The sequence below is a fragment of the Salmo salar genome, chromosome ssa18, assembly GCF_905237065.1.
Source record: "Salmo salar chromosome ssa18, Ssal_v3.1, whole genome shotgun sequence".
In the NCBI taxonomy this organism is placed as follows: Eukaryota; Metazoa; Chordata; class Actinopteri; order Salmoniformes; family Salmonidae; genus Salmo; species Salmo salar.
In genome coordinates, this window is record NC_059459.1 from 31,779,337 (window position 1) to 31,804,557 (window position 25,221).

At 43.4% G+C, this 25,221-nt stretch overlaps 1 protein-coding gene across 1 annotated transcript in view; it reads left to right on the forward strand.

Annotated features, from left to right (window-relative positions):
• LOC106577236 (lysyl oxidase homolog 4) overlaps positions 1 to 19,958 on the forward strand; it is a 51,564-nt gene extending 31,606 nt beyond the window's left edge. Inside the window, exons 11-15 of the mRNA XM_014155154.2 lie at positions 1,754 to 1,997; positions 6,959 to 7,074; positions 7,644 to 7,780; positions 16,007 to 16,118; positions 16,268 to 19,958. Coding sequence (XP_014010629.1) covers positions 1,754 to 1,997; positions 6,959 to 7,074; positions 7,644 to 7,780; positions 16,007 to 16,118; positions 16,268 to 16,338 — 680 coding nt within the window. The 3' untranslated portion in view covers positions 16,339 to 19,958. The remainder of the gene's footprint in view (positions 1 to 1,753; positions 1,998 to 6,958; positions 7,075 to 7,643; positions 7,781 to 16,006; positions 16,119 to 16,267) is intronic.
• The last annotated feature ends 5,263 nt before the right edge of the window (positions 19,959 to 25,221 follow it).

Here is a 25,221-nt window from a genome sequence, read left to right on the forward strand (position 1 = left end):
AACCTGTTCTACCTGGCTAGATCTCTAACCTGTTCCATCTGGCTAGATCTCTACACCTGTTCCACCTGGCTAGATCTCTACACCTGTTCCACCTGGCTAGATCTCTACACCTGTTCCACCTGGCTAGATCTCTACACCTGTTCCACCTGGCTAGATCTCAACACCTGTTCCACCTGGCTAGATCTCTACACATGTTCTACCTGGCTAGATCTCTAACCTGTTCCACCTGGCTAGATCTCTACACCTGTTCTACCTGGCTAGATCTCTAACCTGTTCTACCTGGCTAGATCTCTAACCTGTTCCACCTGGCTAGAACTCTACACCTGTTCCACCTGGCTAGATCTCTACACCTGTTCCACCTGGCTAGATCTCTACACCTGTTCCACCTGGCTAGATCTGTACACCTGTTCTACCTGGCTAGATCTCTACACCTGTTCTACCTGGCTAGATCTCTAACCTGTTCCACCTGGCTAGATCTCTACACCTGTTCCACCTGGCTAGATCTCTACACCTGTTCCACCTGGCTAGATCTCTAACCTGTTCCACCTGGCTAGATCTCTAACCTGTTCCACCTGGCTAGATCTCTACACCTGTTCCACCTGGCTAGATCTCTACACCTGTTCTACCTGGCTAGATCTCTACACCTGTTCTACCTAGCTAGATCTCTACACCTGTGCCACCTGGCTAGATCTCTACACCTGTTCCACCTGGCTAGATCTCTACACCTGTTCCACCTGGCTAGATCTCTAACCTGTTCCACCTGGCTAGATCTCTACACCTGTTCCACCCTGCTAAATCTCTACACCTGTTCTACCTGGCTAGATCTCTACACCTGTTCTACCTGGCTAGATCTCTACACCTGTTCCACCCTGCTAGATCTCTACACCTGTTCCACCTGGCTAGATCTCTACACCTGTTCCACCTGGCTAGATCTCTACACCTGTTCTACCTGGCTAGAGCTCTACACCTGTTCCACCTGGCTAGATCTCTACACCTGTTCCACCTGGCTAGATCTCTAACCTGTTCCACCTGGCTAGATCTCTACACCTGTTCCACCTGGCTAGATCTGTACACCTGTTCCACCTGGCTAGATCTCTACACCTGTTCCACCTGGCTAGATCTCTACACCTGTTCCACCTGGCTAGATTTCTAACCTGTTCCATCTGGCTAGATTTCTAACCTGTTCCACCTGGCTAGATCTCTACACCTGTTCCACCTGGCTAGATCTCTAACCTGTTCCACCTGGCTAGATCTCTACACCTGTTCCACCTGGCTAGATCTCTACACCTGTTCCACCTGGCTAGATCTCTACACCTGTTCTACCTGGCTAGATATCTACACCTGTTCCACCTGGCTAGATCTCTACACCTGTTCCACCTGGCTAGATCTCAACACCTGTTCCACCTGGCTAGATCTCTACACCTGTGTAATCTTAAAACTGATGTACCTGAAAACGTTTCTCCTTTTTTGCTTTCTGAACGTGAACTCTGATTGATCTCTGGTTCAATCAATGAATCAAATGTATTTTATAAAGCTCTTTTAACATCAGCAGTTGTCACAAAGTGCTTTACAGATACCAAGCCTTAAAACCCAGCCAGAATCACTTGCATTGTAACTGGTGAACCTCTAACCTATCCCTCCCCTCTCCGTAGTGGCCCTTGCCCCATTGTTTCATGTAATACCTGGTTAACCTGTCACTCCGATACATGTTTACGTTAACCCTAACATCTCACCCCTCTTCCCTGCCCTCTAGCTGCCCCTGACCTGGTACTAGATGCCCAACTGGTTCAGGAGACAGCCTACCTGGAGGACCGACCCCTACACCTGCTGACCTGTGCCAACGAGGAGAACTGTCTGTCGTCTTCCGCTGCCAGAATGAACTGGCCCTATGGACACCGCCGCCTGTTACGATTCTCCTCCAGGATCATGAACACGGGACGGGCTGACTTCAGACCTAGGGCTACCAGGGAGTCTTGGACCTGGCATGCGTGTCACAGGTAAGGGGTGTTGTAGTTGTAGTCTTTGGCATTATGAACATGAAAAAGGCTGACTTCAGACCTAGGGCTACCAGGGAGTCTTTGACATGGCACACGTGTCACAGGTTCTGCATGGGAGTCAGGGGCTTTGTAGTTCTAGAAGGCCATGTACTTGTTGTTCTGTTTCACTGCATGAAGGAATTGTTGTAGTTTTACAATGCATTGCCATATACTTAGTTTGTAGTAGTTGAAACTCTCTGTTGCCATACTTGTCATGAGTTGTAGTACTATATCACTATACTCTATGGAGGGGACGTGGGCAGTGGTATGAAGTACTTAAGTAAAAATACTTTCAAGTACAAATTTTCTGGGCTATCTGTACTTTAATATACTGCTCAAAAAAATAAAGGGAACACTTAAAGAACACATCCTAGATCTGAATGAAAGAAATAATGTTATTAAATACTTTTTTCTTTACATAGTTGAATGTGCTGACAACAAACTCACACAAAAATAATCAATGGAAATCCAATTTATCAACCCACGGAGGTCTGGATTTGGAGGCACACTCAAAATTAAAGTGGAAAACCACACTACAGGCTGATCCAACTTTGATGTAATGTCCTTAAAACAAGTCAAAATGAGGCTCAGTAGTGTGTGTGGCCTCCATGTGCCTGTATGACCTCCCTACAACGCCTGGGCATGCTCTTGATGAGGTGGCGGATGGTCTCCTGAGGGATCTCCTCCCAGACCTGGACTAAAGCATCCGCCAACTCCTGGACAGTCTGTGGTGCAACGTGGTGTTGGTGGATGGAGCAAGACATGATGTCCCAGATGTGCTCAATTGGATTCAGGTCTGGGGAACGGGCGGGCCAGTCCATAGCATCAATGCCTTCCTCTTGCAGGAACTGCTGACACACTCCAGCCACATGAGGTCTAGCATTGTCTTGCATTAGGAGGAACCCAGGGCACACCGCACCAGCATATGGTCTCACAAGGGGTCTGAGGATCTCATCTCGGTACCTAATGGCAGTCAGGCTACCTCTGGCGAGCACATGGATGGCTGTGCGGCCCCCCAAAGAAATGCCACCGCACACCATGACTGACCCACCGCCAAACCGGTCATGCTGGAGGATGTTGCAGGCAGCAGAACGTTCTCCACGGCATCTCCAGACTCTGTCACGTCTGTCACGTGCTCAGTTTGAACCTGCTTTCATCTGTGAAGAGCACAGGGCGCCAGTGGCGAATTTTCCAATCTTGGTGTTCTCTGGCAAATGCCAAACGACCTGCATGGTGTTGGGCTGTAAGCACAGCCCCCACCTGTGGACGTCGGGCCCTCATACCACCCTCATGGAGTCTGTTTCTGACCGTTTGAGCAGACACATGCACATTTGTGGCCTGCTGGAGTTCATTTTGCAGGGCTCTGGCAGTGCTTCTCCTGCTCCTCCTTGCACAAAGGCGGAGGTAGCGGTCCTGCTGCTGGGTTGTTGCCCTCCTACGGCCTCCTCCACGTCTCCTGATGTACTGGCCTGTCTCCTGGTAGCGCCTCCATGCTCTGGACACTACGCTGACAGACACAGCAAACCTTCTTGCCACAGCTCGCATTGATGTGCCATCCTGGATGAGCTGCACTACCTGAGCCACTTGTGTGGGTTGTAGACTCCGTCTCATGCTACCACTAGAGTGAAAGCACCGCCAGCATTCAAAAGTGACCAAAACATCAGCCAGGAAGCATAAGAACTGAGAAGTGGTCTGTGGTCACCACCTGCCAAACCACTCCTTTATTGGGGGTGTCTTGCTAATTGCCTATAATTTCCACCTGTTGTCTATTCCATTTGCACAACAGCATGTGAAATTTATTGTCAATCAGTGTTGCTTCCTAAGTGGACAGTTTGATTTCACAGAAGTGTGATTGACTTGGAGTTACATTGTGTTGTTTAAGTGTTCCCTTTATTTTTTTGAGCAGTGTATTTATCTTTTTGACAACTTTTACCTTTCACTATATTCCTAAATAAGATAATGTAATTTTTACTCCATACATTTTCCCTGACACTCAAAAGTACTCGTTACATTTTGAATGCTTAGCAGGACAGAAAAATGGTCCAATTTACGCACTTATCAAGAGAACATCCCTGGTCATCACTACTGCCTCTGATCTGGCGGACTCACTAAACACAAATGCTTTGTTTGTTTGACACTTAAGTATATTTTAGCAATTACATTTACTTTTGATACTTAAGTATATTTAAAACCAAATACTCTGACTTTTACTCAAGTAGTATTTTACTGGGTACTTTCACTTTTATTTTAGTAATTTTCTGTTAAGGTATCTTTACTTTTACTCCAGTATGACAATTGGGTGCTTTTTCCAACACTGCTTGTGGGTGTAGGAGTTAAGGTACTTTCACATATCCCCTGAATGACCTGGTTCCTGGAGCATTAGGTACCCTGATCCGTGCTCTAAAGCAAACTTACCCTGACTGAAACGAATCCTGGACCTGGTGAGTAGGGGGTCTAAGATTCAGGACCAGAAGTGCGAGTCGTATTGAACTTTTTGTCCGTTGCAAACAAGCTAGCTTGCTAACGTCATGTAGAATGTACATTTTTCTAATCACATCCTGAAACAGTTCTTTTCAGGTCTTGTGAAAACAAAACCTATTCTGTAGAATTCTCAAAAACACTGTAGGAAACCGAATCAGGGAACTGAATTTCATATGTAAAAACGCCCTTAGTAACAGTCCCTTAGTTAAAGTCCCTTAGTTAGAGTCAGTTAAAGTCCCTTAGTTAGAGTCCATTAGTTACAGTCCCTTAGTTACAGTCAGTTAAAGTCCCTTAGTTACAGTCACAGGGAGGCTGCTGGAGTCTTCGGTCATTATAAGTGTTTGGTAGTGGAAGTTGTGGTTTTGGATGACCATGTTACAGGTTGTGAGTATAACGGCTGTCGTAGAGAGGGGACCAAAGCGCAGCGTGTTGATTGCTCATGATGAATATTTATTTTAACTCAAAACACTAAAGAAAAAATAACAAAGTGAAAACGAAAGCGCACAGTTCTGTCAGGTACATAGACTAAACAGAAGACAACTACCCACAAACACAGGTGGAAAAAAACCCTACTTAAGTATGATCTCCAATTAGAGACTACGAGGACCAGCTGCCTCTAATTGGAGATCATTCCAAAAAAAACAACATAGAAATAAAAAACTAGATATAAAAAAAAATTGAAAACACAAAACACCCCCTGTCACGCCCTGACCTACTCTACCATAGAAAATAACCTCTTACTATGGTCAGGACGTGACAGTGAGTTACATTACCTGAAGGAGTTATGGAAACCAACACCACAGACTTCCATTTTACAGCTGTAATGGCCCTTGTGGGACATAATTGTTCTGTGTGGAATGAGTAAGGTCTATTGACTTGAACTGCATTGAATTGATTTAGATACAGGTTAGAAAGCATGTAAAAGTATGATCTAATTGTCATTAAGGACAATAAATGCTGTTTGGCAGAAACTTACTTACAGAAACTAATGGTCCACATAAAGCTTTTCTTCGATAATGTTATGGATAGACTTATGGAAAATGCCCGTTTGGGGAAAAAAAAGATTAATATTGCTATTCTGTTATGCTTATCTCTTAGTGGATGTCATTGCTAAGTACATTGCAAGCGAATGACCCATCACTTTTAAGGCGTCATTTTTCATATAACACATTTCATGCAATTCTACTCATTTTGCCTTAGGGTGGATTTACATTTTTTCAGTTTTAAAGCAAATTACCTGCAATTGTAGACATTTTGCCATGTTAATATGATTTCTGAGCTAGTGTGACTAACAAAATCAATGGGGGGCCCCTGCAGGTCAGGGCCCCCTGGAGTTCAGGGCCCACTGGAGGTCAGGGCCCGCCTGGAGATCAGGGCCCGCCTGGAGATCAGGGCCCACCTGGAGATCAGGGCCCCGTGTAGGTCACTGCCCCCTGTAGGTCAGGGCCCCTGTGTCTTGTGGGTATCAGGCCATGATTACTACACCTTTAGATAGATAGCTGGCAAGACTAACTTACCAATTTAAATGTTTTAGCTGACTTTGCTAATTGAGTGACTGTCAGTGACTGACATAAGAGAACAACTGCTGATGCATAACCAAATGTCTGATCCTTGAATATTCTACTACTGTTACCCTCAAATTAAGATGAGACTCTGACTGAACCTTATATTCTACTACTGTTACCCTCAAATTAAGATGAGACTCTGACTGATTTTTCTGCTGGTCGGTGCTAAAAGCGACCTCTTATGTCATTTATGCCTGGAGCCGTGTGCCTGTGTGCACTGTATGTGTGTGTTCACGAGAAATGCATGAATGTGTGTGTAGGTGAGTTTCAAAGCCCCCCATTCACTGTGAGTGTGTAAACAGGTCTGTGTGTGAGCGGTGCAACCTAGCAAGTTGTAGAACAAGCTTCTATGAGAGGTGTTACTCTGCCACATGTTCTAGTGTTGAGATCACTGGGCTACCAGCCATAGGGAGCGACTGTTCTGATTCCCAGACATACACACACCAGCCAGGTCACCCGTGATACAAGTCAGTAGTCAACGTCCATCCATGCCTGAGGACATGGGGAGATGATGTGGAAACTGACCACTATGGGCAACAGTGAGCACTGTTACTTTCACGTAGGTTTCAGTTTTGCAAGGGTGTTGTGGACAGGGATGGTGGATCGGATGGCGGATGTGTGTAAACATCTACCTCTGATTCCAAAGGTTACAAGTTTAATTCCAGTGATAGAAAGTTGTTTTTGAGATTTTTGTCTATCCAAAAACCTTAACCCTTGCCTAACCTTAAGATTTCAGAGTTGACGCCTAAACTTAACCTTAAATACTTTGAGAAACATGGATCAACGTCTAGTTCTAATGTGAGACTGAGAGAGCCAGCTGCACACACACACACACACACACACACCCTGACCACCCCTTTTATTCTGTGTTACCAGGCACTACCACAGCATTGAGGTGTTCACCCACTATGACCTGCTGACTCTGAATGGGACCAGGATAGCAGAGGGACACAAGGCCAGCTTCTGTCTGGAGGATACATACTGCCCTGAAGGTAATAACACCTGTTATTAACATGGATATCACCTAATGTCACATGTTATTAACATTCATACATACTGCCCTGAAGGTAACAACACCTGTTATTAACATGGATGCGTACTGCCTTGAGGGTAATAACACATGTTATTAACATGGATAAATACTGCCCTGAAGGTAATAACACCTGTTATTAGCATGGATGCGTACTGCCTTGAGGGTAATAACACGTGTTATTAACATGGATAAATACTGCCCTGAAGGTAATAACACCTGTTATTATCATGGATAAACCCATAATGTCACACGTTATTAACATGCATACATAATCACCCTGAAGTTAATAACACCTGTTATTAACATGGATAGCGCCTCATGTCACATGTTGTTAACATTCATAATATGGCAATGTCACCTGCTATTAACATTTATATCAACCATTTATTTTAAACAACTTGGCTTCATATGCTGTCCATGACCTAAATTATTCCTGGACCATGGTTACTTTTCTTTTTGAATAGCTGAAACTGGCTCCTAAAAGCATCAAGCTGAAGAGTAAAGTCACTGTTCTTGTCTGTGTGTCAGGTCTGCATAAGCGTTTCTCCTGCTACAACATGGGCGACCAGGGCATCTCAGTGGGCTGCTGGGATACGTACCGCCACGACATCGACTGTCAGTGGATCGACATCACCGATGTCAAGCCTGGAGACTACATATTCCAGGTACATACACACGCACAGACACACACAGCTGCGCTTGATTCAGCTTGGAGTTTACACTTTTTAGATGATCCCATTGGTCCCTTTTTACCCCGCAAAACTATTAAAGTATGTTGAAGTATTTAACATGTATGTGACCGAGGTCTGCAGACCACCCTCTGTGTTACCATGAGAGACAGCCATGTTGTACACATGTATGTACACACGCACACACACACACACACACACACACACACACACACACACACACACACACACACACACACACACACACACACACACACACACACACACACACACACACACACACACACACACACTCTCCATCTCTGTCATTACCCTGTCTCATGTTAATCAGCTGTGTCCTTGTGGGCGCCACCTCAGGACACATAAAAAAAACTCCAACTCCCATCAGCCACCACTTCTGTCTCACATTACTAATCCCAGCATGCTGTCCCTGGGGGCAATTAGGCTTTCGATTATTTGTATACCTCTGAGGCATGGGAAAGCCATGGGTTACAGTGAAACCCGCTATCTGTTAATGAGAGGAGGGTTATAGTGAATCTACCACCCCTGTAATTACTAATAGTACTACCTAATCACTCTCTGTTAATGAGGAGGGTTATGGTGAAACTAGCACCCCTGTAATTACTAATAGTACTACCTAATCACTCTCTGTTAATGAGGAGGGTTATGGTGAAACTCGTTCCCTTAATGACTGTGCTACCTAGGCCATGGGAGTCAGTTGAGAGGTTACAGTGAAAAGTGTCTCAGCCTGTTTTATTTAGTCACCCTCCATGTCCCTATGATAGATGTACACACACGCTCACGGGGACACACACACGCTCACGGGGACACACACACACTCACGGGGACACACACACAAATGTGTGTATTTTAGGCATGTAGAGCAGGGCGTAATTACAAGTGGTGGCAATGCAACAGCTGTGAGAAGAAAAGGAGTTGAGGAAGAGAGGAGAGAAGAAAACAGGAGAAGAGGAGGACAGGAGTGAGAAGAGGAGGACAGGAGTGAGAAGAGAACAGGAGTGAGAAGAGGAGGACAGGAGTGAGAAGAGGAGGACAGAGTGAGAAGAGGAGGACAGGAGTGAGAAGATGAGGACAGGAGTGAGAAGAGAACAGGAGTGAGAAGAGGAGGACAGGAGTGAGAAGAGGAGGACAGGAGTGAGAAGAGAACAGGAGTGAGAAGAGGAGGACAGGAGTGAGAAGAGGAGGACAGGAGAAGAGGAGGACAGGAGTGAGAAGATGAGGACAGGAGTGAGAAGAGGAGGACAGGAGTGAGAAGAGGAGGGCAGGAGTGAGAAGAGAACAGGAGTGAGAAGAGGAGGACAGGAGAAGAGGAGGACAGGAGTGAGAAGATGAAGACAGGAGTGAGAAGAGGAGGACAGGAGTGAGAAGATGAGGACAGGAATGAGTGAGCATGTAACTCTTCGAAAAAAGGGTTCCAAAAGGGTTCTTCAGCTGTCCCCATAGGAGAACCCTTTTTGGTTCCAGGTACAATCCTTTTAGGTTCCATGTAGAACCCTCTGTGAAAAGGGTTCTACATGGAATCCAAAAGGGTTCTACCTGGAACCTAAAGGGTTCTCCAAAGGGTTATCCTATGGGGACAGCCGAATAACCCTTCCAGTTGTCCAATCTCCAGTTGTTAAAACTCGAGGCCCTATTCAGTGGGGTGCACCGTTCAGGGCTTTTATTCACAACGTGTCTCGGAGTAGGAGTGATGACCTAGGACCAGTTAAGTAAAACGGGGTGCCCTGATCATAGATCAGCACTCCTACTCTGAGACACTTAGTGAACGCAGGACCATAACATTACATATCTACATTTGAGAGACATGGACTAAACATTCCCCAATTACCCAAATTAACCCTCTATCATTAGACCCTTCTCATTACAGCCAGCCACCACATTTTCATTTCTCCCCATGGAATTCCTTTGCTGTCCTTACAGGCCTTTTTATCACGCTGTTACACATTCCGATGGCCCAAGCCAACCGACTACAGACGACAAAGTCCAACACTGTAATTTCTACAGAGTTTCCATCATGCCTAGTTTTTGAGCATTCACAAAGTTTTAAATATGTTTTTTAGGGGTTAAAGTTGTTTTCCTGTGTAGCTGGATGCAGCCTGTATTTAGAGTGGGTGTAGTACATTTACAGAGCAGCTATTAGGGAATATGGCTTCTCAGTATTATCACGGAGTGTGTGTGTGTGTGTGTGTGTGTGTGTGTGTGTGTGTGTGTGTGTGTGTGTGTGTGTGTGTGTGTGTGTGTGTGTGTGTGTGTGTGTGTGTGTGTGTGTGTGTGTGTGTTTGGTTGCCTGACTGTGTTTGCCCTCATCCGCATGCGTGTGTTTATGTGTGTGTGTGTGTTCGGTTGCCTGACTGTGTTTGCCCTCATCCACATGCGTGTGTGTGTTAGTGTGTGTGTGTGTGTGTGTGCGTTACAGAACAGAATGGTTATGTCAGCAGCTGTGGATGTAGACTGGTGAATAACAGTCTATAAGAACATGGTAGAGCTCAGAATAGCACCTATTACAGACACTTATACAGTCACGGTTATGCTCTCTGTAACTACTGTACCTTCTTAACCACACACTAAATGACTGCTTTAATTCAGCTTTAGTCCTCAACATAAAGCTGTCCTTTAAACGAGCCAGGAGTAATGTTTGCCCATATGGTAAACTGCATTGAGACTTTTTTGTGATCAATTTATTTTTACAAGAGATTCAGACTCTCAATGACAGGACAGAAACACAGAAGTGGATAGCAAACAGATTGAGGCTTCCTCTAAAATAGTTTTCTGTTATGACTCAAATGGTGTGAGACTCAGTTGGAATGGCAATCCATTAGTCCTGTGACAAACCATACAATTACACAACTCTTCTTCTAAGGATGCACACTGTGTGGGTTGAGAATGTCTTTGTTACTCAACATTTATACTAAACTTACACAACCTTCCATACAATAGTCATACAACTATTTACTGTATGAGTTTTCCTTAGGCTGCTATTACTGCTGATGTCTCCCAGTGTCTTTCAACTGAATGTTATTAAATAGCAAATGTGGATCTCTCTCTCTCTCTCTCTCTCTCTCTCTCTCTCTCTCTCTCTCTCTCTCTCTCTCTCTCTCTCTCTCTCTCTCTCTCTCTCTCTCTCTCTATATATATATATATATATGAGCCCTGATCAAAAGTAGTGCACTACAAAGGGAATAGGGTGCTACTTGGGAAGTAGGCTAAGACTGCTCTCTTCCTCTCCATGGGTCTGATATGGCAGGGAGACTTGAGGGGGAAGAATGAAATGAAATGAGAAACTCCCTCCCTCTGCTTTCTAATAACACAGTGGGGTGAAGATGGAGTGAGCGGCTGCAGGTCAGGAGGTCACAGACAGCCATCATACTCTTACATTGTAATAGCTTTGTAGTAGCTCTGGCTCATTGCAGGGCTCAAGTACTCTCAGCTACTGATACGTGCACAGTGGACAAGTGCAAACTCTATTTGAGTACATCAAGCTCATCAGTCCCAATTTAAATATGTGTTTCTTGTTCTGGTGTAGTTTAGTGCACACTGGTGTTAGACATTGCATATATATATATATATATATATATATATATATATATATATATATATATATATATATATATACAGTGCCTTGCGATTTTTATTTGTTAAAAAAGTTTGAAATATCCAATAAATTTCGTTCCACTTCATGATTGTGTCCCACTTGTTGTTGATTCTTCACAACAAATTACAGTTTTATATCTTTATGTTTGAAGCCTGAAATGTGGCAAAAGGTCGAAAAGTTCAAGGGGGCCGAATATTTTCGCAAGGCACTGTATATACATTTTTTAATTTCACCTTTATTTAACCAGGTAGGCAAGTTGAGAACAAGTTCTCATTTACAATATATATGGGAGTTGACTATACTTTCCCAAGATGGCGTAGCAGTCAGACGTCTGGTCCATCAGCCAATTCAGCCAAAGAGGTCCATCAGCCAATTCTTGGGCTACAATACCTATTTTGCCAGTTGGCCTGGACCCTTTTACTGACGACACAGAGCCCCGCTAATCCATCATGACTGGTCTGCCAATGTAACCGTCCGAGGGGGTTTCAACAGGCTCTTCCGTGGCGGCGTCCCCCGAAGGCCCATCTGCTAGCCTGCTAGCCCCGGCCCGCTAGCTGTCTGAATCGCCGCGTCTCCAGCTCATCTAACTACTCACTGGACCCTATGATGCCTCTCCCTAATGTCAATATGCCTTGTCTACTGCTGTTTTGGTTAGTGATTATTGTCTAATTTCACTGTAGAGCCTCCAGCCCTGCTCAATATTCCTTAGCTAGCCCTTTTGTTCCACCCCCCACACATGCGGTGACATCACCTGGCTTAAATGGTGCCTCTAGAGACAAAACCTCTCTCATCATCTCTCAATGCTTAGGTTTACATCCACTGTATTCACATCCTACCATACCCTTGTCTCTATATTATGCCTAGAATCTATTATTCTGCGCCCAGAAATCTGCTCCTTTTACGCTCTGTTCCGAACGCACTAGACGACCAGTTCTAATAGCCTTTAGCCGTACCCTTATCCTACTTCTCCTCTGTTCCTCTGGTGATGTAGCGGTTAACCCAGGCCCTGCAGCCCCTAGCTCCACTCCCACTCCCCAGACGCTCTCATCTGTTGACTTCTGTAACCGTAAAAGCCTTGGTTTCATGCATGTTAACATTAGACGCCTTCTCCCTAAGCTTGTTTTATTCACTGCTTTAGCACATTCTGCCAACTTGGATGTCCTAGCCATGTCTGAATCCTGGCTTAGGAAGGCCACCAAAAATCCTGAAATGTCCATCCATACCTATAACATTTTTCGACAAGATAGAACTGCCAAAGGGTGTAGTTGCAATCTACTGCAGAGATAGCCTGCAGAGTTCTGTCATACTATCCAGGTCTGTGCCCAAACAATTCGAGCTTCTACTTTTAAAAATCCACCTTTCCAGAAACAAGTCTTTCACCATTGCCGCTTGTTATAGACCCCCCTCGGCCCCCAGCTGTGCCCTGGACACCATATGTGAATTGATTGCCCCCCCATCTATCTTCAGAGTTCGTACTGTTAGGTGACCTAAACTGGGACATACAGTGCTGGGAAAAAGTATTTGCTCGCTTCCTGATTTCTTATTTTTTTGCACATTTGTCACACTTAAATGTTTCAGATCATCAAACAAATTTAAATATTACAGAAAGATAACCCAAGTAAACACAAAATGCAGATAAGTGGTGATTTTATTTATTAAGGGAAAAAAGCTATCTGAACCTTCATGACCCTAAAATATTTAAGTGTGACAAATGTGCAAAAAAATAAGAAATCAGGACGGGGGCAAATACTTTTTCACAGCACTGTACTTAACACCTCGGCCATCCTACAATCTAAGCTAGATGCCCTCTATCTCACACAATTTATCAAGGAACCTACCAGGTACAACCCTAAATCTGTAACCATGGGCACCCTCTTAGATATCATCCTGACCAATTTGCCCTCTAAATACACCTCCGCCGTCTTCAACCAGGATCTCAGCAATCATTGCCTGCGTGCGTAATGGGTCCGAGGTCAAACCACCACCCCTCATTTTTACATTTACGTCATTTAGCAGACGCTCTTATCCAGAGCGACTTACATCACTGTCAAACGCTCCCTAAAACACTTCAGCGAGCAGGCCTTTCTAATCAACCTTTCCCGGGTATCCTGGAAGGATATTGACCTCATCCCATCAGTAGAGGATGCCTGGTTGCTCTTTAAAAGTGCTTTCCTCACCATCTTAAATAAGTATGCCCCATTCAAAAAATGTAGAACATGAGAACAGATATAGCCCTTGGTTCAACCCAGACTTGACTGCCCTTGACCAGCACAAAAACATCCTGTGGCGTACTGCAATAGCATTGAATAGCCCCTGCGATATGCAATTTTTCAGGGAAATCAGGAACCAATATACTCAGTCAGTTAGGAAAGCTAAGGCTAGCTTTTTCAAACAGAAATTTGCATCCTGTAGCACTAATTCCCAAAACTTTTGGGACACTGTAAAGTCCATGGAGAATAAGAGCACCTCCTCCCAGCTGCCCACTGCACGCACTGAGGATAGGAAACATTGTCACCACCGATAAATCTACGATAATCGCTAATTTCAATAAGCATTTGTCTACAGTTGGCCATGTTTTCCACCTGGCCACCCCTACCCTGGTCAACGTCTCAGCACCCCCTGCAGCAACTTGCCCAAGGCCCCCCCCCCCCGCTTCTCCTTCAACCATATCCAGACAGCTGATGTTCTCAAATAGCTGCAAAATCTGGACCCCTACATATCAGCTGAGCGAGACAATCTGGACCCTCTCATTCTAAAATTATCCGCCGCAATTGTTGCAACCCCTATTACCAGCCTGTTCAACCTCTCTTTCTTATCGTCTGAGATCCCCAAAGATTGGAAAGCTGTTGCGGTCATCCCTCTCTTCAAAGGGGGAGACACTCTAGACCCAAACTGTTATAGACCTATATCCATCCTGCCCTGCCTTTCTAAAATCTTTGAAAGCCAAGTTAACAAACAGATCACCGACCATTTCGAATCCCACCGTACCTTCTCCACTATGCAATCCGGTTTCCGAGCTGGTCATGGGTGCACCTCAGCCACGCTCAAGGTCCTAAACGATATCATAACCGCCATCGATAAAAGACAGTACTGTGCAGCCGTCTTCATCGACCTGGCCAAGGCTTTCGACTCTGTCAATCACCGCATTCTTATCAGCAGACTCAATAGCCTTGGCTTCTCAAATTACTGCCTCGCCTGGTTCACCAACTACTTCTCAGATAGAGTTCAGTGTGTCAAATCGGAGGGCCTGTTGTCCGGACCTCTAGCAGTCTCTATGGGGGTGGCACAGGGTTAAATTCTCGGGCCGACTCTTTCTCTATATATAGCAATGATATTGCTCTTGATGCTGGTGATTCTCTGATCCACCTCTATGCAGACGACACCATTCTGTATACATCTGGCCCTTCTTTGGACACTGTGCTAACAAACCTCCAAACGAGCTTCAATGCCGTACAACACTCTTTCCGAGGCCTCCAACTGCTTTTACATGCAAGTAAAACTAAGTGCATGCTCTTCAACCGATTGCAGCCCACACCCTCCCGCCCGACTAGCATCACTACTCTGGATGGTTCTGGCTTAGAATATGTGGACAACTACAAATACCTAGGTGTTTGGTTAGACTGTAAACTCTCTTTCCAGACTCAAAATTAAATCTGGATTTCGGCTTCCTATTTTGCAACAAAGCCTCCTTCACTCATGCTGCCAAACATACCCTCGTAAAACTGACTATCCTACCGATCCTTGACTTCGGCGATGTCATTTACAAAATAGCCTCCAGCCCTCTACTCAGCAAACTGGATGCAGTCCATCACAGTGCCATCCGTTTTGTCACCAAAGCCCCATAAACTACCCACCACTGCAACCTGTATGCTCTCGTTGGCTGGCCCTCACTACATATATTCTTCGCCAAACCCACTGGCTCCAGGTCATCTGTAAGTCTATGCTAGGTAAAGCCCCGCCTTATCTCAGCTCACTGGTCACCATAGCAACACCCACCCGTAGCACGCGCTCCAGCAGGTATATTTCACTGGTCACACCCAAAGCCAACACTTCCTTTGGCCGCCTTTCCTTCCAGTTCTCTGCTGCCAATGACTGGAACGCATTGCAAAAATCACTGTAGCTGGAGTCTTATATCTCCCTCTCTAACTTTAAGCATCAGCTTTCAGAGCAGCTTACCGATCACTGTACCTGTACACAGCCAATCTGTAAATAGCACACCCAACTACCTCATCCCCATATTGTTACTTATCCTCTTGCTCTTTTGCACCCCAGTATCTCTACTTGCACATCATCATCTGCACATCTATCACTCCAGTGTTAATGATAAATTGTAATTATTTCGCCTCTATGGCCTATTTATTGCCTTACCTCCCTACTCTTCTACATTTATACACACTGCACATAGATTTTTCTATTGTGTTATTGACTGTACGTTTGTTTATGTGTAACTCTGTGTTGTTGTTTTTGTCGCACTGCTTTGCTTTATCTTGGTCAGGTCGCAGTTATAAATGAGAACATGTACTCAGCTGGCCTACCTGGTTAAATAAAGTTAAACAAATTTAAAAATCTCTGTTTCTGTCATATTGCAGGTGGAAGTCAACCCCTCGTTAGATATGGCTGAGTCGGACTTCCAGAACAACGTGATGAGATGTCGATGCAAATACGACGGACACAGAGCGTACATGTATGGATGTCACGCAGGTATGGGAAATTACATTTATCTGTCGTTAACACACATTCTCGCTCTCTCTCACAAACTCTCTCTCTCTCTGTCTGTCTGTCTGTCTCTTCCTCAATCTCTCTCTCTTTCTTTCTCCTTATCTCTAACTGTATTTTGTTTCTTTTACCAGGTGATGCGTACAGTGCAGAGATTGAGGACCTGTTTGAGCACCAAAGGCAGATCACCAATAACTTTGTCTAGGCCCTTCCAGGGCCCAGTGCTGGCCCAGGCTGGTGCCCAGCAAAGAGGGTTCAGAGCTGGGGCCAAAACTGCTCAGGGTGCCCTGGGGTCTGGAGGTCTGGTGGGACGTGGGACTCCTGCCCCACAACACTAGGGGACTCACAAAATGGCACCTGTCCACTACCCTTACCTGCTGTGGACTACACTACCCAGAATAAACCACAACTAGGAGAAGACCATCACCCTGACTACACCTTTCGACCCCAACAGCCAATAGAAGAGCAGGACTGATGTCACCAGGGAAACCAAATTATTTCAGTTAACAATGGAGGGTTACAATGATATGGATTCAATCAACATTTAGGTATTTTGTTAGTTAATGAATGTGGACTACTAGTAATTTAGCTACTCAAAATTTGTATGAATTAATGAATTAATTTCAATTAAAGTTGAAAATATAATTGTACGTCTAACATACCAACCTGGTCAAAGAGCATTTCGTATGATTATGTATGTAAATCCCTGATACTCCTTTTAGTATGATATGTTACATTTCGTATGGTATGTATTAATTTGTGGATGTCCATCACCCATTTCATGTACTTTGTTCATATTATATGTTATGAATTTTCTAAATTCAAAATAGGTTACGAATTTACAAAACACGTTACGAATTTACAAAAACGTGATATTTTATGAATTCTAGTAAAGTGGCTAGGTGGCTAATGTTAGCAAGCGGGCTAACGTTAGCTAGCTGGCTAATGTTAGCTAGGCTAGGGCTTAGGGTTAGGGTTAAGTTTAGGAGTTAGGTTAAAGGTTTAAGGTTAAGGTTAAGGGAAGGGTTAGCTAAAAGGGTTAAGGTTAGGGTTATGATTAGGGTTATCTAACATGCTAAGTAGTAGCAAAGTAGCTATAAGGTAGTAAGTAGTTGAAAAGTTGCTAATTAGCTAAAATAGTAAGGTTGACCGTGATGAGATTCAAACTCACAAACTTTGGGATGCTAGACGTTTGCGCTAAATGCCTACTGATCCACCCTGACCCACCACCCATAGGCCCACCCCAACCAACCACCCTACTTTCCTTTTTGCCTTAAGTAACCATCTGTCTTATGTAACCATACCAACCATAACATATGATACTAATTTGAATGTCAGGGATTTAAGTTTACTATGTTAAGTCTAGTCTATGAGACCAGGCTGAAGATATGGATGATCCCATATGCCCATGTCCCAGGAAAGGGGAAAGGATGACTGAAAAGAGTTCTGTATTATCTGTTTGACTGATGGTCTGTCTAGACAGTGTCTCCTACAATATCGGTGCTGTTTGATCAAATCTCAACCTTCCAGTAGACTTTAGAGGTCTGCAGTTCAACTTTATTTCATCCATAACCAGGGATGAAATAAAACCAGGAGTTTCCTTGAGTGGACCTCAAGGCCCGAGTTTGAATACATAGTTGGGTATGAACGTTTATCTTAGTTTTTACAATTTAATTAGTTGTTTTACTTTGTGCAGGTATTGCCATATTCTGAAAATAATGACGATATACTGTAACTACAGTAGATCTGATACAACAAAACAAATATAGTTTATTTAGTTAACATTTCACTCTTCTTCGGTTTTAAAATTACTGTAACATGAGGTCAAATAATTTTCATGGGATGATGCACTTTATCTATTGAACTAATATCAGTATTTAGAATTTTGACCAAGTCCCCCCTCCATAGTTTAATATGATCAGTCATAAAATGCATGGTTACCATATTAGGACAGCCTGGTCCCTCTGTGACTGAGGCTGTCCTAATATGGACTCCGTAATGTTTGCTTTTGTGACATTATCTCTTGATACCTGCCATGAAAATGTAACTTTTGATGCAGTTTACTGTCTGATTTGTTGTAGTAACTGAATTCCAATGCTTTTGGTGCTCATTTTGTCATAACATGTAATGTATCATATATACTGCAGTTAATTTATTCAAGGTTACCATGTGCAATGCTTTTTATATTGATTAAACATAAAACAAACACATTTTCACCCATTACAGTAAGTCACTAGCTAGGGTATGCACTAGAAAAAAGGTCTACCTAGAACCACGGTTTATTTGGCTGTTCCTGTAGCTTGGTTAACCCTTTTTGGTTCCAGGTCAAAAGAGAGAAACACAGAGAAACACAGCAACTGTGAACTCTGCTGTCACCAGCTATAGGCATGGGTGGGAAAGACACATGAGAAAGAGAGAGGGAGAGAAAGAGATGGTGGGGGTAGAGAGAAAGATATGGAGAACAATGCCTTGACATTGGCAGGGAGAAAGAAAATGAGAAATAGATAGAGGATAAGCCTTGACGTGGGCAACACATCCACCCTGGCCACTGCTGCGGAGGCCGCAGGGCTGGCATACTGAGGCCGCAGGGCTGGTATACTGAGACCGCAGGGCTGGCATACTGAGACCGCAGGGCTGGCATACAGAGGCCGCAGGGCTGGCATACTGAGACCGCAGGGCTGGCATACTGAGACCGCAGGGCTGGCATACTGAGACGCAGGGCTGGCATGCTGAGACCGCAGCATGCTGAGACCGTACAATGCTGTAACTCCATTTTAAGTCATCCATGTTTGTGGCTTTTTTACGCCATAGATGTTGACTGGTAGATGGATCTGTTTGTGTTTTATCCTTCTCCTTTGTCTTTTGCGTGAGTTGGCTAAAACAGAAACAAATCTGGCGCAAAGCTCCATGTTCACTGCACCATTATGGCCTTTTGATGTGTTTGAATGACCAACCATCCTCAAGTCTAGATGCTGTCAGCAGCAGCAATGGACATTTTCCAGGATTATATAATATACCGTAGTCGGCTGTTAACAGTACAGTTCCTTAATGAATATCTTTAGCAGATCCCTTTGGTTCCCTCGGCCCACTCATTCACATTTCGTTATTAGGGGCTTCAGTTAATATCGTCTTCAACAACATTTTATATCACAACACCTACATGTTATTATGAAACAGTGTTAAGTTAACCCACAACTTCCTTACACACACGCACATATGCACACATACATGCTCGCACAAATGTAGGCATGCACGTACGCACACAAACACCCCCCCCCCACACACACACACAGTCAAACTCTTTAATCAATAAAAGCTGTAGATGAAATCGTACTGAATAGACCTTAGATGTGTCTTTACAGGGCTATTTCCTAATGTAAAAAAACACATTATAGGCTAATATGTGTTTTTTAATTGAATTGTATGGTGCTTGTGTACAGTTGCTATTGACATAACAAAATAGTCTGTTCTATGCTTTTTAATGTTTGTATTGCGTTCCATAACTTTAATAACAACTTTGTATATGTTTGGTTAGCATTCATCACATTCACTTTTTTATTATCTTGTTCTGTACAATACATATCCCATGCTGTTGGACTATCTAGCATTGGGATTTCTATAATTGCCAGTTTCCTAACCAGTTGTCCTATGCAATAATGTTTGAAACCATATGTAAGCTGAGGGTGTGAGCTATGGTGCTTATCTAATATTCATATAGAACGATTGTGCTCTCAGGGACTCAAATAACTCCCAAAACCAAATATTTGTTTCATGTGTGACCAAAGTGTACTTTCATGAAAATAAATGAGCAATTCTTATGTCAAATGGTTTCACATGAAGATTCGTTTCATGTTAACCCCTTTACTAAAGATATTTATTTTGAGAAGTCCACTATTACTAGGTTTCTATCCAACCATTTCATGAGGATGAATTGAAAAACGTCACGAACGGACTGATGCTAACATAATATGCCGGTACAATTTTATAAATGTCTACAGACAATTTGTTCGTTCGACATGGTGGGATCTTTTTGTGTCAGTAAAATTATGTTTGCGAGAAATGCCGGTAGAAACGACTTAGAGTCACGCGATGATATGTGGTCTTCCCACTACGACTCGGGGAAACCATGTCGTTTATTAGGCTACTGATTAAATAAATAATGATGAACTTCACAGGGTGGTGAAAGTGCAGGCTGATGAGCTTGATGCTCATTTCCTTTACATATCCAGGCTCTTTTTATTCTGGTGACATGAACTGATGCTTGGCTGCCGCTTGACAATAAAAAATAATATTGCTCTTATCCACAATAATCTAATAATGTAGGTAACCTACCTGCACTGTGTATGTGAGCTGTTGGCTAACACGCACTTGCCAATACCAGTGGGCATATAAAGCAACAGTTATTCTGGCAAAACCATCAGTAGAGTTGAAAATGCGATGGAAACCCATTTAACTTGTATTTTTCATTCGGTACATGGCAATTTAACCGCAAAAGTTAATTTTATATGCACTACGTCATTACACACAGCCTTTTATCAGCAATAAGTCACGAGCAAGAAACACCTCTCAAGTGGGCATACTGTTTTATGCAGATTTTAGAATATTCGCATCAAATTGGATGGAAACCTAGCTAATGTTGATATGCCTAACTGGTGTGTTTGTATGGAAAACCGGAAATGGATTTTGTGACGTTTGCCCTCGGAATAGCTGGGATAGCTGTGGTTAAGTACTGGCTGCCTTGGCTGCAAAGCTGACTTACAGCCCAAATATCACTACACTCATTACTGTGAACCAATAAAAAAACATCAGATGCAAAGTTGTCTACCCTGCCTGTTTATTTCTGATCTTCTTGATTATCTTCGTCTTAATTCTCTTTGACTTTATGTCTACCCAGCCCAGCTCTAAAAACACCTGATTCAACTAGCCAATTAAGGCCACCATTAGCGGAATAAGGTATGTCAGATCTGGACTGAAACAAAAAACCTCCAAACACTACAACCCTTCATGACCGAACCTGCCTATCCCTGTCCTACACGCTCTGTAACACAATTATAAAGTGGACCGTTTATACATTTCTAAGTCTTTGAGTAATGGTAAAATACTGTGGTTTCGATTTCAAGAAGTGTCCCCTGAAAAGTGCAGGTTGTCCAAATAAACCAGTTTTAATGTTATTAGCTTTCCTGTGAACTGTTCATATGCAAATACTCAGCACAGATCTCTCCCATGGGGAAGTAAGAAACTCAACTATTTATGTAACTAAAGTACACACTGACTTCCAGGAATTAACGGTTGAATTCAAGAATATTAAACCATGATGGGAGGGGTGGGGTAATCAGGCGAGTTTTGAAAGAACCCATATGTTCTACATTTCTTTTCTTCAAAATGAAAGTTTCATTTGATAACCAAACACCTGACACACCCTGCCCTGACTGGACACACACACACACACACACACACACACACACAGATGTCCACCCAGTTAGAAAACATTTTGATCTGTGATGTGGTCATTCTCAGAGAAACCAAACCCAATGCAGAGTTAAAACAGCTGTTTAGCAAACAGGATGGACGGGAAACACATTTCAAAGATGAAAGCAACGGAGGTGAATTGATAAACACCCGTCAGCCAAGAGAGTGAGAAGTGAGTTGATAAACACCCCTCCAGCCACTCTGTTCTTGTTTATTCCTGACTGAACTAGGCTGCTTCCTGTAAGCAACACGTGTTATGAGACCTCAGGGCTGGTTACAATGGAGACTGTGTGTTCCCTCTCAATGACAGACCTGTCCCTGTATACTGCACCCACCTCCTGTCACTGACATCTATAGACATTCACCCTTTCATTGACATAGAGCTAGAATGGATAGAACTGTCATTCACCCTACATTGAAGTAGACTGATGCTGTAGTTCTATGTCACCTACATAGATCCGGGTATATAATCATCATTCACCCTTTTTACTGACATACAGCTAGTGTGGATAGAACCGTCATTCATGGTCCTATGGTATTCGGATCCTGAATGGCCTCGGTCCTATGTTAATCAGAAAATGGCCTAGGTCCTATGTTAATCAGAAAATGGCCTAGGTCCTATGTTAATCAGAAAATGGCCTAGGTCCTATGTTAATCAGAAAATGGCCTAGGTCCTATGTTAATCAGAAAATGGCCTAGGTCCTATGTTAATCAGAAAATGGCCTAGGTCCACATCAGTCACTGGCTTTATCAAATCAAATCAAAGTTTATTTGTCACGTGCGCCGAATACAACAGGTAAAATGCTTACTTACCAACAGTGCAAAAAAGGTATTACGTGAACAATAGGTAAGTAAAGAAACAAAAATAACAGTAGCGAGGCTATATACAGTAGTGAGGCTATAAAAGTAGCGAGGCTACATACAGACACCGGTTTGTCAGACTGATTGAGGTAGTATGACCATGTACAGTGAGGGAAAAAAGTATTTGATCCCCAGCTGATTTTGTACGTTTGCCCACTGACAAAGAAATGATCAGTCTATCATTTTAATGGTAGGTTTATTTGAACAGTGAGAGACAGAATAAGAACAAAAATAACCAGAAAAACGCATGTCAAAAATGTTAGAAATTGATTTGCAATTTAATGAGGGAAATAAGTATTTGAACCCTCTGCAAAACATGACTTAGTACTTGGTGGCAAAACCCTTGTTGGCAATCACAGAGGTCAGACGTTTCTTGTAGTTGGCCACCAGGTTTGCACACATCTCAGGAGGGATTTTGTCCCACTCCTCTTTGCAGATCTTCTCCAAGTCATTAAGGTTTCGAGGCTGACGTTTGGCAAATTGAACCTTCAGCTCCCTCCACAGATTTTCTATGGGATTAAGATCAGGAGACTGGCTAGGCCACTCCAGGACCTTAATGTGCTTCTTCTTGAGCCACTCCTTTGTTACCTTGGCGGTGTGTTTTGGGTCATTGTCATGCTGGAATACCCATCCACGACCCATTTTCAATGCCCTGGCTGAGGGAAGGAGGTTCTCACCCAAGATTTGACAGTATATGGCCCCGTCCATCGTCCCTTTGATGCGGTGAAGTTTTCCTGTCCCGTTAGCAGAAAAACACCCCCAAAGCATAATGTTTCCACCTCCATGTTTGACGGTGGGGATGGTTTTCTTGGGGTCATAGGCAGCATTCCTCCCACCAAACACGGCGAGTTGAGTTGATGCCAAAGAGCTCCATTTTGGTCTCATCTGACCACAACACTTTCACCCAGTTGTTCTCTGAATCATTCAGATGTTCATTGGCAAACTTCAGACGGGCATGTATATGTGCTTTCTTGAGCAGGGGGACCTTGCGGGCGCAGCAGGATTTCAGTCCTTCACAGCGTAGTGTGTTACCAATTGTTTTCTTGGTGACTATGGTCCCAGCTGCCTGGAGATTATAGACAAGATCCTCCCGTGTAGTTAGTTCTGGGCTGATTCCTCACCGTTCTCATGATCATTGCAACTCCACGAGGTGAGATCTTGCATGGAGCCCCAGGCCGAGGGAGATTGACGATTCTTTTGTGTTTCTTCCATTTGCGAATAATCGCACCAACTGTTGTCACCTTCTCACCTAGCTGCTTGGCGATGGTCTTGTAGCCCATTCCAGCCTTGTGTAGGTCTACAATCTTGTCCCTGACATCTTTGGAGAGCTCTTTGGTCTTGGCCATGGTGGAGAGTTTGGAATTTGACTGTTTGATTGCTTCTGTGGACAGGTGTCTTTTATACAGGTAACAAACTGAGATTAGGAGCACTCCCTTTAAGAGTGTGCTCCTAATCTCAGCTCGTCACCTGTATAAAAGACACCTGGGAGCCAGAAATCTTTCTGATTGAGAGGGGGTCAAATACTTATTTCCCTCATTAAAATGCAAATCAATTTATAACATTTTTGACGTGCATTTTTCTGGATTTTTTGTTGTTGTTATTCTGTCTCTCACTGTTCAAATAAACCTACCATTAAAATTAGAGACTGATCATTTCTTTGTCAGTGGGCAAATGTACAAAATCAGCAGGGGATCAAATACTTTTTCCCCTCACTGTATATAAAAGTTTTGTCAGCATACAGATGACTATTACAAGTTTTAACAGATAGACCACTATTGTTTATATAAACAGTAAAAAGAATAGGTCCCCGTACCAATCCCTGCGGTACACCTTTTGTAGTGTTCAGAAAACTATACTTAACACCATCAGAGATCACACATTGTGTCCTGTGTGATAGATCATTTTCAAACCACTTGCAAGAAGCCTGATTCAGGGCTATTTCAGTCAACCTTTGAATGAGAGTGTGATGGTCAACAGTGTCAAAGGCCTTGGAAATGTCTATAAATAAGGCAGCACAATGATTTTTGTGATCCAAGCAACTTAACACATTATCTAAAAGGAGCGTAGCAGCTGAAACGGTGCTACAGTATGTCCAGGTCTAAAACTCTATTCACATTAAGAATAGAACGAGAAGTTCTTATCTGACAGTTGGTCAGGGATTCTACTAGTTTGGAAAGGCAGATCATTTGGAGATTGGAACGTAGTTATCTAAGTCAGAAGGATTTCCTCCTTTACATAGAGGGAGGACAAGTGCCACTTTCTAGATCTTAGAGATAACACCAGAAACAATATTCAAATTAAAGATATAGTTCAATGGTTCTGAAATAAGTGGGACAGAGAGCTGCAGTAAGAAGGGATCAATTGAATCAGCCCCTGTGTTATTTTTTATATCGATCATTAGCAAGCACTTAGTACATCATAGACATCGAAGGTTTGAAATGAAAATAAAGTATGTGTGTGCATCATGCTCCACAATCTGTTCTGAGGTGACTAAAGTACTCCCTCTAGTGGAATGAAATGCGTTTTCAGAGTATATCCTTCAAATAGGTGGCCAGCTGAAGCAAAATGGTTATTAAAACAATCACACATTTCCATGTTGTCTAGAATGGGATGAGAGGCTGTCAAAACCTACTGGGGCAACACGGGGGTGAAGTTTTGTTTCAAAGATTTGACCACTTTCCAGAAGATGGCTGGATTACCACCACTCTCTCATACACAATTTAAGAAATATGTTGATTTAGCTTTTTTAAACAGGGAT